Source organism: Perca flavescens, chromosome 2 (genome assembly GCF_004354835.1).
Source record: "Perca flavescens isolate YP-PL-M2 chromosome 2, PFLA_1.0, whole genome shotgun sequence".
NCBI lineage: Eukaryota > Metazoa > Chordata > Actinopteri > Perciformes > Percidae > Perca > Perca flavescens.
The window spans coordinates 16,534,695-16,547,834 of record NC_041332.1 but is presented as its reverse complement, the minus strand read 5'-3'; the positions used below and the strand labels follow the sequence as shown (position 1 = coordinate 16,547,834).

The following is a 13,140-nucleotide window of genomic DNA, read 5'->3' as shown; positions in this document are numbered from 1 at the left end:
TAACCTTATATACTAGCTATAGTTTTGAGGTCCACGCAGTGAAGTGCATTAGTGTCATTCTAGACTCCCATTTTTAGTGCCAGTAGGCTACATGGATTATAATGGTAGCAGCATTTAGATTAGGCTATGTGTTATTGTACTGTACATTGTATTAGAGAAAAGGAGGCGAGTCTGGATCCCTCTGCGTCTACTGGAAGAAGCTGCAGTCACGTGACCACACACGTCAACAACGAAATGGCAGCCTCCTGTTTTATAAATTAACACAAGGTCCAGGCTGGTGAAGGAGCGCTTTTTTAACCCAAGAATCAAATTTCCAAGACGAAACCACTGGGTGTGTATTCAGCATTTCAATGGCTACATTACCGGGGACTTTAACGTTAGCTAGCAGCGCTGTGGGGAGCTAACGTCTCCGTGTGCAGAGCAGGGGGGGATGTTGTTGTTTTCAAATGAGAGAACAGTTGGCCACAATACGCCTGTGTCTGTAGCGTATTGTGCGTTATCAAAGCGGAGAGAAAAGCGTTTACTTAGAGCTGTAAAATTGGGAAAATTATCCAGCAACTTAACAAATATCCTGCGGCGTTCTACCACACCCACTACTAAAATCAACATCGACTCAGTGAATGAATTCATTGTATGTGTGCATTGAAAAAGAATCGCCCGTCCACTTAAAACCAAGCTCTGTGGCATTGTAGTCTTATTAGAAAATCACAGTTTGTTTCATTGTTTGGGTGACAGGGGCGTTTCTAGGATTTGAGGACATTGGGGGCTAGCCCGGACCTCTGTATAAGGTACCCCCCTCCTCTTTCCTCCTCCTCAAGCCCCCAGGAACAGCGCCAGGCTTTGAAGCAACCCTGCGCTTTTCGGCCAATGGTGGAATTGCAACGTCTGGCAACCCCAAGCCCAGAAAGACTTTCTCATAGCTTAGTCAATATCAGCAAATCATTTCTTTGACAACTTACCAGTCCAAACGCTTTAAATTGTCCTTATTTAAATCATTATGTTTACAAATGTGTAACATGCACTAATTGCCAAATCCAGAGTTATTTTACTATGCATGATGAATGTGCATTATGAACGCAAGCAGACCCACGGGACTACGCCCGGCTGAGCTGCCCTGCACTGCAGGCTCATATGATGGTTCTCCTGAGTTCCTGTAATAATGGATATATTGGCCGTAATTCATCATTTGTATTATCTTACAATTAGGGCTGTCAAACGATAAAAAAATTTTTAATGCGATTAATCGCCAAATTTCTATAGTTAATCGCGATTAATCGCATGTGTTATCACATGAATACAATTTTATTATTTTGCATTTCAGAACTGTTTTTAACATTTCTTTACATATTAACAATGGAAAGCAATTCTTACTAGTTGTTGCAACAGGATGTGAAAAAAAACTACAAAGTTTGCTAGGCCAAAAAGAACATTAATCTTGCGATAAAAAAATGTACGGCGTTAAAATGGGTTTGCGTTAACGCCATTAATAACACGTTTAACTGACAGCACTACTTAAAATACATCCTCGGGCTGTACGCTGGAAAGCCTGTATAGTAGATGTAACGTTATTCACTTCTCTGTTCCCAAACGGCTAGCTATCAGCTAACAGTAGTAGCTAGCGGTAGCTAGATTCCATCTCCTTGGTTCTCTTAATACATCCATGGGTTTATTTTGATAAGCATTGAAACGATGAGGAGCGACAAAAACTAAGAAATGTTTGACGTTAGTGAAAATTTTAGACAATGAACGGCGAGTTCTCCACGTATAATTGTTTCTTGTTTCTATCCACAAGAGACAAGCTCATGAATGTGCGGTGTTGCTACGACAACTCAAACAAACTGTTGTTTGCGAGCGCGGCTAGGATGTGGGGGTTAAAGGAATTTCTAGTGCACATGCTCATCATGATGTCATGTGTCGCTCAATGTGGAAGCAGAGCAGAAGATCCGGGTATTTTTTTAGCTCCATGAGTGCTTCGTGCACCACTGAGTAACTCCCCTTGGAATGAACAGGGCTTCACGCCAACGCTGTATCCAGTTCTCTTAATACATCCTTGCGGGCAGCAGGCAGTCAGCCGACACAGCCACTCAGGTTTATGCAAATGTTATATGATGATATCACAAAATTGTAAATGCATTTGAACCCATCTAATGACTTTTTTGCAACTTTTTGAGCCTAGTGCTAGCTACTTTCATTGGAAAGTAGTTGGCAACACTGAGCACAAACACATGCTCTTAATCCAACCCATCTGATGCTCTGTGTTCACTGTCTCTGTAAAAATAGAGATGAGCAGCATGGCTTCTGTAGTAGCAGAACTGTAGCAACTTGAGTTGACTATAATGGACGTGTTCTGCTAAGGGGGAAGCTGCGGCAGACTTGTCGCGCTGCATCCATGCGCTATGTCTATTTGCCTACACAAATACTTCATCCCTGCAACATTCAGTTGAGTTGAAACAGAATACTTGACAACTGCTATCATTAAACAATTATTGACTGTTAAACAGTTAAATGTATTTATGTTAACATTAGTTTAATGGAATATTAAAATATTTTCTTTCACTCACACACATTGGTGCAACACCATAACGTTAAGTAATATTATGCAATGTGAGGTTTGGAAAATAATGGGGGAAAGTTTTTTTGTTTTGTTTTTTTAATGGAAATTTGATTTATTTACGAGAAAAACCCTGGAAATAAAAGTATGCTGTAGGATCAGACGAGTATGTCCCGCTTGCTAAACAGTGGCAGAGGTTTTGTTCCAACATTTTAGGGGACACATTAAGCGGGGGGTTTGGGGTATGTCTAAGAAATTTTGAGCATCAAAATAAAACCAAGTTATACCCCCCTACAACAAATGTGAGTAGTGATAGTGAATTCACCACCGGACAGGATCTTCTGGCCTTTGTTTTAGGCCATGTCTGTGGAAATAGGTCACAGACCTGCCTACCCCAGCCAATTAGTATTTCCTTTTAATATTTAACTCCTGTGACAGTTGCTTAATCAGCATGTTACAGTAGGTTAAAGATCCAGGTGTGGACTGTGACTTTAAGCTCCACGTTTATAGTCAAGTAAAGTCCGTCACTGTCCTGCTCCAGTCACCTGAAGTCAACATGTCAGGTAATCTATGGATAATTAGGGTGGGTTTGAATAACAACAGATGAATGTTTGTTGTTTAAAGGGTAGTTGTGTTAAATTAGTGTTTTTCAGGATTGAATAGATTCTTTTTACATCATAAATGCCTAGGTGTGAAACTGTCCGCACTTGGAAATATCAGCAGCTTTAATTCACTTCATCATACATATTAAGGGCATTGTAGCTCTGTTTTGAAAAGATGTGCTATCAAGAAATATTACTTAAATTTTATATTAACATGTTGTTTTCTGTAATCATTCAGACACTGGCATGTCTCCAAAGATCACAGGAGAGCTGCTCAGGCAGCTTCGCCAGGCGATGAAAAATTGTAAATACTTCTCTGAGCCCATACAGGCTTACATCATCCCTTCTGGAGATGCACACCAGGTAAGGGACATCACACTAGGGCTGGGCAATATAGAGAAAATCAAATATCACGATACGTTTGACCAAATACCTCGATCTCGATGCCGCAATGAAATTGTAGTGTTGACTACTGGTGCTTTCACAAAATATTTACACAATGAGATTTTTGATAAATAATCATCAGTAATGTGGATATAATGACTAAGGGGGTAAAGGCAAATAATAGAACAGTTACAACAGTCTGGTAAGTTCAGAAAATGACATAACTTTACTGTAATACAGCCTTTAAATCCAGGAAAAGACAACACTTATGCCATATTAGGATATCCAAAATCTAAGACGATATCTGGTCTCATATCACAATATCGATAAAATATCGATATATTGCCCAGCTCTACATCACACACAACATATGTATATACTACATGTTTGCATTACTAAAGTCACCCCTAAATATAAACGCTCAAGCACACAGTCATGCAGATTCTTGACTTTGTTGTGTCCTGATTCACTTATTATCGTCTTGTCTGGCATTTGCAATTAATTGTTGCCCTTTGCCGACTGCTCCTCCCTTTACCCCTCTCCGTGCACAGGGCGTAATGTGAGGAGTACAGCAAATGTGGCATTTAAAATGTCTGACCGGTCGATGGCCACTTCTTACTGATTGTTAATGAAGCTGTTCTCTCTCTTTGCCCCCATGTCTATCAGAGTGAATACATTGCACCGTGTGACTGCAGACGTGAATTTATCTGTGGATTTAATGGCTCTGCAGGTACGTTTAGCTTGGGTGTGAATGGCAATGTACATGCAAGTTTAAAAGTAATCTAAAGTTCAAATCTTAGTTGGGCAGACCGGTAGCCAATATCTAATTTCCACTGTGGTTTTTCCACAGACAATGTGATAAATGAACTTGCAGGGGCATCCACCTATTATTCTGTTAAATATTTATAGTGCAGTAGATGTACAGTAGACATTTGTTTTTTGTGATTTTAGCGGAGGTATAGTTTTTGGCATGGTGGCCTACTTTGGTAAGAATCACTGTGGGAAATCAACAAACTTTGAAATAGAGAAAGAGAGCTCACTTACTCTCAGACTATTTGTTTGCTGTCTTCATTTCAGAGGCGTACTGTATATCTTGCTTCTCAGAACTGACCCAACAGCTTTGACCCAGCGTCTTCCTCTAAAAGCACAACTGACACATCAGACGAGTAACAATACAATCAACTCTATTCATAAAGCACATTTAAAAACCGCAGCGTTGAGCCAAAGTGCTGCATGAAGCAAAAATGTTCCTTAGTAGTAATAAGAAGACCGTAATAGACTCCCATTCCAGTATCAGTTTTCTTGCATACTTTTACTTTCATCCATTGTACAAACCAGATCTGTCAAATCTGCTGTGTGTGTTGTGATGTGTAGGTACAGCCATCGTCACAGAGCAGCACGCTGCACTGTGGACTGATGGGAGATATTTCCTCCAGGCCAGTCAGCAGATGGACAACAACTGGACCCTTATGAAAATGGGTAATGTTGATGTTTCTGTTCTACATAAAAACGAAAATGGAAACAAACTCATAGTAATGTTATGTAAGCTATAAACCAACCTGATCTCACAGAATTCCGTGAAATGAACACGGCCCCCTAACTCAAAATCTATAGCGGAATCGCAAAATATTCCGTGATGGGCCCACGGAAGAATTCCGTGAAATGTACACGGCCCCTTAAGTTAAGGAAAAGGTCGTGGGTGGGCTTACGTTTCCATGACACGTGGGACAACAACGGGACGGTTGGGTTTAGGAAAAGAAGAACGGGACGGTTACGGTTGGGTTTAGGAAACGTGACACGCGGGACACGATCCCCGGTCTCCGGGGTGAAAGTCCTGTGTTTGACCCTTCCACCACCCCAACCAACCTCCCTACGCAGATTTTCGGGCTTTCATACTACTCGCTACCTTAGTCGCTCCTAATGCTACACCATCTTCTCATTGACTTTACATTGGCATTGTTTTCCGTGGTGGCCACACAGAATTTTCACACATTCCGTGCCACCACCACGTAATGCGGTGTTAACAGTTTGTGATCATTTCACGGAATTCTCTGAGACCAGGCTGCTATAAACACAAACACTCCAGAGTTGTGGTTATTTTTGACTACTTACACACATTTGTAAAGTGTGTATGACTGGCTCTACAAACTCTGTTATGACCTTTGTCTTTATACACAACACAAATGCTAAGTACCCTTTATCAGCCTACGCATGCTCAGAGGTGATGACTGAATGAATAACTTATCAATATTGTCCTATTTATGTCTGGCTTTTAAGACAAAAATAAATCTTCTAAAAAGCTGTGTGTTAAACACTGGTCCGGTCATATTGTACTTCTCTGTCTTTGTTTGTGATCAGTAGTTTTTTTTTATATAATCATGTCTAGGGCTGAAGGAGACAATCTCTCAGGAGGACTGGCTGATCAGCATCCTGCCAGAGAACTCTAAAGTGGGAGTAGATCCTTGGATCATCGCCGCTGGTAGGTTGCAGTACCATTTTCCTCTCAGCGCAGTAGATCAACATTACTAGTAAGGCCTCAGCCCATAATGCAGCAGAAAATATCCTGTAGTAAATTAAAATCATACATGTTGGAGGTTTGATTTTAACAATATAGAAAAAATCTTCAAACACAACAGCTGTACAGAGAGCACCTAATTTCGCCTCTCCATTATCTGAACTTCAACCTCCTGTTTGACCAGCAGACATACACACTTAGGGCACACTGTGGATTCCAGTGGTTCTGCCTGGTGAGATTATAAAGGATGGGGGGGAATGTCTCATGAGATATTGTCTCAACAATATTGTGTATTATTCAACTTTTGTTTTTGTTAAAGAAGGAAAAGATAATCGCGATACTCATTACTATCGAATCCAAGCCCTAGAGATTATAGAGTGAATAAAATTCTCACATTGCACAATAACTTCATAAGCTTCTAGACCGCTACGCTTGTGCTGTGATAATATATCCTGTTTTCTCTTGTCATCATGTTGTCATAAAAAGATTGTGTTTTTTTTAAAACTATTTGCTCATCTTAACACTAGTGATGTTATGTTTCAGATCAGTGGAAGAACATGTCCAAGGCGCTGACCAGTGCAGGCCACTCTCTGGTGGCCGTACAGGACAACCTGATTGATGTGGTCTGGATGGACCGCCCTGAAAGACCCAGCACACAGCTCCGCACCTTGGGCTTAGAGTACACCGGTCAGTGCAAAACACCATTCAACCATTTAACACCATTTTAATTATAGGAGCTAACTAGGGTTTTGTGTCAGAGACACCACCCCTTTGCCTTTCTTATCTTTTGTTTCCAAGCCAGAAAAAGTAAAGGTTTCAGCCCACTGTAACTAGATATACATGTTTTTGAAGGAAAGGAATTCAGTTGCACTATGTTGATGAGCATTGCTGTCTTCTCATAGGTATGTCCTGGCAAGACAAGATCACAGCACTGCGAACCAAGATGACTGAGAGGAAAGTCACCTGGTTTGTTGCCACAGCGTTGGACGAGATTGCATGTATGGATAATTCTTTTTGTTTTACCTCTGCCAAGGAGGTACTGTACTTGAACACAGTAATGTAAAAAAGAAAAAGTGTTGGGATGATTTACTTGATTTGACAACTTCAGACGAAACACCTTTACGGTGGCCGTATAAAAGAAAGGAATCAGTGTGACAGACAGCAAATGCATCCCTCTGAAGATGTAGTAGATATTTAAGTAAAGTACTTTTACCAGGGATATCTTATTTGACTGGACATCAAACATTATGTTTGTCTGACCTTTTTGTTGTAGTAACCATACAATAAATATCAACCCTGTGTTTGTTAGGATAACTCTTGAAATAACAGCATAACATGTGCGGTTTAATAAGCCCTGGGCTATGGGTGGACATATCCTGCAAGTTCCAACACGTTAGGGCAAGTGGAAATATAATCCCAGGGGCCAAACACTATAGCCCAAAGGAACAAAGAATTAAAGGCCTATTTGAGATCCGTTTTGCTGACGCCACATTAGGTTTTTAGCAGTTTTTAGTTACTGTTGTGTAAAACAAGCAGCAGCCGTACCCAACATCCCTACTGTTACATAAGTCTGATACACGATCACGATCCAAGGACCCAGGGATGCACGGGTGTCCCTCTAGATGCCTGTCTGAGCACCTTGTTCACCGTGCCTAATGAGCTCTTGTTTCTGATTGTTTGGTCTGAGAGTGTCAATTAGAGAAAATGCTGAATTTGATTGTCATCAGGTAGCATTTAGGCAAGAGGGTTTCAATGGGCGATAAATTGAAGGGGATTTGCTCAGGCATCCACAAAGGATGAGTGGCAGTCCAATAATAACGTTGATATTTAACACCCAATAAATTGTAATGAGGTTTCAGTTGAGACACATACTGTAGTGTTTGAAATGGATGTTAAGGTAACTACTGTTTTGAGGGTTAGCATGGAATAGGAAAGATAGCTAAGTGGCTACTGACATTGTCGCTGTCATTATGGGATGAAGCAATTTCCCTTAAAGGTGCAATAGGTAAGCCTTACAAAACTAACCTTTTGTCATATTTGCTGAAACTGACACTATGTTCGAGTAGAACTACATGAAGCAGGTAATTAAAAAACAATGGCACTCTGGCACCACCTACAGCCTGTAGTGCGATTTGCAAAAATCCACCGCTTCCTGTTCAGATCCACCAATCAGGGCCAGGGTGGGTGCCTAACTGTTTGTCAATCACTGCTCATGCACACCCATTCATTCTCCCTTGTGGGGGGAGAGTCTTAGGAGAATGTTTTGGGCTTTAGCAGAAAGGGGGGAGGGACTATTGTCAATGTTCAAATTTTTTGGCTAAGTCCTGGATCTTCACAATCCTACCTACTGCACCTTTACATTTTACTAAATGTTATGTAAATGTCATTTTCCCAGGGCTTTTTAACCTCCGTGGTGCAGACATCGAGTACAACCCGGTGTTCTTTGCCTATGCCATTGTGGGGATGAACACGATAAGGTAATGGAATGTAACAATGCAGCAGAATATTGGCCCCATCGATATTCTGTTATCTGCCTTAATGCTACTGACTGATATGAAAGGACTAAATTGTGGTGATGAATTATGGGTCAGCATTTCTTTATCTCAGAATGTGAACTCTCTTTAAACTAACAATAGTAATTAACGTAATAACACACACTCATTTACATGCATTAAAACTAGCCACACAAGGTTGTTACCTGAATTCACATTCTCACTGAACTCAACTTCCCCTCTGCAGGCTTTTTGTGGACCTAAAGCGTCTTTCTGATCCTGCATTGAGAGACCACCTGCAGCTGGACTCCCCCAGCAAGCCCGAGCTGAGCATCCATACGTACCCGTACGAGTCGGTCTACACTGAGCTCCAGGCCATCTGCGCAGCACACAGCCCCAAGGATAAAGTGTGGATCTGTGACAAGGCCAGTTGTGCTCTCACACAAGTCATCCCCAAGGTATACAATACTTTGCTTGAAATATTTTGACTCAATTATTAATTATATATCATTATTTTTAGGTAACATCAGCAACTGTTTAGGGTGTTAACGTTAACCCCTTGAACTATTTCAGGCCAACAGAACTCCGATTCCATACACTCCACTCTGCCTCGCCAAGGCTGTGAAGAACGCGTCTGAGATTCAAGGCATGAAAATGGCTCATGTAAGAAAACTTTGGACCGCCTTAAAATCCATTGTGTACATCTCATAAGTATTGAGTTTATGATTTGATTTTACGGAAATCTTCTCCAACAGATCAAGGATGCAGTTGCCCTTTGTGAACTCTTTGCTTGGTTGGAGAAGGAGGTATTTTCATTATTTTTCTAGATCCATAGGATAAAAAACTGCTCCGGTCTGTATTCACAGGTGCTGCGATTATTGTTTTACAGATTCCAAAGGGCACCGTGACAGAGATGTCTACTGCCGATAAGGCGGAAGAATTACGCAGGTCGGTTTCTTTTTCATGGATGTTTTACAAACCACCACATTTTCCTCATTTGTTTGAAGAGCTCATCCAGTTTTACTGCGTGTGACCTGTCATGAATAAAGGCTGCGTCTGAGAGACGCTGTTTGAGACTGTGTTGTGATAGTGACTATCCTGGAGTTATACTGTATCCCCCTCTACCGGCACTGACGTGTAGCAAAATGTTATCACCTGTAATCAAGATGTGTGCTGTACTGAGTGAGTCTCTTAAGTGTACTCTGTCTTCTTCAGTCAACAGAAAGAGTTTGTTGGACTCAGTTTCCCCACAATTTCCAGCGTGGGTCCCAACGGAGCAATCATCCATTACACGTTAGTTGGCTTATGAAACAGGCCCAGTTGTATTAGCTTTGTGTAACTATCTGCAGTTTTATTTTGTATTTTTTTATGAATACGTTTTTATTTTTCCTTTAGACCACTGCCTGAAACTAACAGAACCCTCTCCATGAATGAAGTTTACCTGATCGACTCTGGAGCTCAATATGTGTAAGCAAGATAATTATTACATACATCAATTGCATTGACGCTAACCAAACTAAGCCACGACATAACTCAAGACAGTCATCACCTCAAAGCCTGTTAATGCCAAGAACACAGACAACATAGAAACAGTTCAGTGTTTTTGTGCATTACATGCATACATCTACATTTATTTTCTGTCTTTGGCAGTGATGGAACCACAGACGTCACACGCACCATGCACTTTGGGACACCATCAGCTTTTGAGAAGGTTAATTTGTTTGTTTCTTTATTTTCACTGTCAAAATAAGTCTAATTCCAGGTTAGTGTTTAGTGACTAAAGCTATTTGAATGACTCTTACTATAAAAAAAAAAAAAGCTAAAGCAGTGTCATTATACATTACTGATTTTATTTTTTTTGTGTTGTGTTCTCTCTCTCTGTTTCTTCTAGGAATGCTTTACCTATGTACTGAAGGGACACATAGCTGTCAGTGCTGCTATTTTCCCCAATGGAACAAAAGGTCCTCTGACACAATGCTTATCTTATACCGTAATACTGTATAGATTACCGAATGAATGTATGAATTTTTATTTTCGTGTCTGGTCATTGATCCATCCCTTCTCATAACATCATTCGGAGACGTTAACTAACAATAAACCAAACATTCCGGCATGTTGACCCACCAATATCTACAGTAACAGCATAATACATACAAATATCAACCAAACATTAATATACACATCATCCAAACATAAACCTCCCACAAATAACACTCCAAGACATATCCCACAATTGAAAAAACAAACAAAACAAACCAGAGTACACAAATCCAGATAAGACAACATCTACATCTACATCCTTTAATACCAGTTTTAAATGTGTTTAGCATTGACAAACAGGTTAAGGCTGAAATTATGCATTTACAGTATATTCTCTCCCCTTTTTGTTGAATGTATATATGCTATTGTTCGTCTCAGACCAAAAAACAAGTCAACAGTAAACATGTCACTCAAGAATAGTGCAGGCATCCTTTAGATCACTAACTAGTAAACAGTGTAAAGTCTTCATCACATGGGGAGAAAAAAGTTTATTCATTCATTTGTGAGCATTCATTTGCACTTTCCCAGCATGCATTGGATAGAGGACAGGGGAGCAGTGCTAACACATATAAAGTCACCAAATTTCACATTTGGGCAAAATGTTTAAATATTCTTTGTTGCATAAAAATGTGGGGGAAAAAACACTTGATGACTTTTTAGTGTGTTACTCTAAAGTGTGATCTCCAGCTCTAACCCTCCCTTTTCTCCCCAGGTCATCTGTTGGATTCGTTTGCCCGAGCAGCTCTGTGGGAGTCGGGGCTGGACTACCTTCACGGTACGGGCCACGGCGTGGGCTGCTTCCTCAACGTCCACGAGGGGCCCTGCGGGATCAGCTACAAGACCTTCGCTGATGAACCTCTGGAGGCCGGCATGATCGTCAGTGATGGTATGGCCGGTTACCAGGGGGCAGGGAGGGGGAGTTGATTTAGCCAGCGAATGATACGGTAGCTGGATTCTGTAATGTCTTGTAATATACAGTATACAGTCAAACACAAATACATTTTTAGGTCCTCCAGAATTAAAATATTTAGCATTTTATGTGTTTGTTTATGTAACATTTTTATCTTAATTCTCTTTCTCTTTTCTAGAACCTGGCTACTACGAAGATGGATCTTTTGGCATTCGTATTGAAAATGTGGTCCTGGTTGTACCAGCTAAGCCCAAAGTAGGTCCTTTAACTGAGAACAGGGACTCATGTTCATATAATCATGGAATCAATAGAGATGCTTGGATTTTTCACAATATTATTATTGTTCACCATACGCATGCACTGGTAATTAATGTTTGAATCAGTATGTTTGTGTTCTCCTGTCTGTGTGTTCAGTACAACTACAGAAACCGAGGCAGTCTGACGTTTGAGCCCCTCACTCTGGTTCCTATCCAAGTCAAGATGATGAACACAGAGATGCTTACTCAAAAGGAGGTAAGGAATATCTAGTGGGATTTATGTTTTACATTTATAATATTAAAAGACATCCTCACTTAGATCAGACTTTACTTAATTTATGATGATCTCATTTTTACGTCTCCTCCCCCTAATTTTTTGTTTAAGCTACTCAAATGTTTGGTCACTTAAATTGTTTTGAATTTTTCTTTTTCCTTTCACTCATTTATTTTCTCTGGATTTTCAATTATGTTTAAGTATATCACTCCATTCTTTTATACATACTGTATATATCATTTATTTAATTTTTTCTTTAAATAGAAAAATATGCATATTTGTTGTGCTGTATTATGTACACCAATGTGTTCCTAATAAAAATTTGAATACAAAAAAATAATAATAATAAAAGACAAATTCACCCATTAAAAATTTGTCTCAAAACGTTTTTATTGGTAAGGTTATAAACCCTTCAAATAAAACAAATCATCAAATGTAGCCTACTTAACACTCCGTAAGAGTTTAAGGAAGAAATGTGAGAAATAGGAACCATTTAATGTGCTAACTATGCTTTTGAATATTTTATAATATTCCTATAACATTATGCACTACTTGAACACAGTCTCTCCATGCTTTGACGGCCTTTCTTCTCTGTCCTGTAGCGGGACTGGGTGAACGAGTACCACAGGAAGTGCCGGGAGGTGATTGGTGCCGAGCTGGAGAGGCAAGGCAGAAAGGAGGCACTAGAGTGGCTGATGAGAGAGACCCAGCCAATCGTCTAACGACTGACTTTTGTGCAATCCACTCCTTTTGCTGCGTTCTGCAATTGCTCTGCAGTGATAATTGTTTGTATTTTTCTCATCTTTCTCTGTGTCTCACACTCGGCTTCTTTTGTAAAGCCATTGTATCAGCAGTTTTATTAAAGATCATTTAAAAAATAAAGAACTTTTCTGTCTTTACTACTCTGTGTCTCATATAATCAGCATTTCTTGAACTTTGACAGCCTATTGTTTAGCATGACCAACCTGCATTTTTGAGGTTATTTAAATGTGGAAGAACTTTCTTAAGATGAAGAAAAAATTAAAAAACTTTACAAAAATGTAAAGTGAAAAAAGTAAATATTTGACTTGTAAGAAATGAGCATTACAGCGTCGGTATGCACAGTATTTAAACAG

General features: G+C 40.0%; 1 protein-coding gene across 1 annotated transcript; it reads left to right on the top strand.

Annotated features, from left to right (window-relative positions):
- The first annotated feature begins 170 nt into the window (after positions 1–170).
- xpnpep1 (X-prolyl aminopeptidase (aminopeptidase P) 1, soluble) lies at positions 171–12,904 on the top strand. Its single transcript, XM_028605536.1, has 20 exons — positions 171–331; positions 3,392–3,516; positions 4,204–4,267; positions 4,912–5,016; positions 5,924–6,016; positions 6,596–6,739; positions 6,955–7,050; positions 8,448–8,529; positions 8,792–9,002; positions 9,118–9,207; positions 9,300–9,350; positions 9,434–9,492; positions 9,760–9,837; positions 9,940–10,011; positions 10,195–10,255; positions 10,436–10,505; positions 11,297–11,470; positions 11,673–11,749; positions 11,909–12,007; positions 12,628–12,904. Exons 2-20 carry the CDS (start codon positions 3,400–3,402, stop codon positions 12,745–12,747), a joined length of 1,863 nt encoding a protein of 620 aa, XP_028461337.1. The 5' UTR covers positions 171–331; positions 3,392–3,399; the 3' UTR covers positions 12,748–12,904.
- Positions 12,905–13,140: the final 236 nt, after the last annotated feature.

Bases quoted from the DNA above. Each gene is read 5' to 3' on its own strand.
- xpnpep1 (XM_028605536.1), top strand. From the start codon at position 3,400: ATGTCTCCAAAGATCACAGGAGAGCTGCTCAGGCAGCTTCGCCAGGCG. The intron at 9,493-9,759 runs GTCGGTTTCTTT...TGTCTTCTTCAG, and splicing joins AAGGCGGAAGAATTACGCAG to TCAACAGAAAGAGTTTGTTG. The intron at 10,012-10,194 runs GTAAGCAAGATA...TGTCTTTGGCAG, and splicing joins GACTCTGGAGCTCAATATGT to TGATGGAACCACAGACGTCA.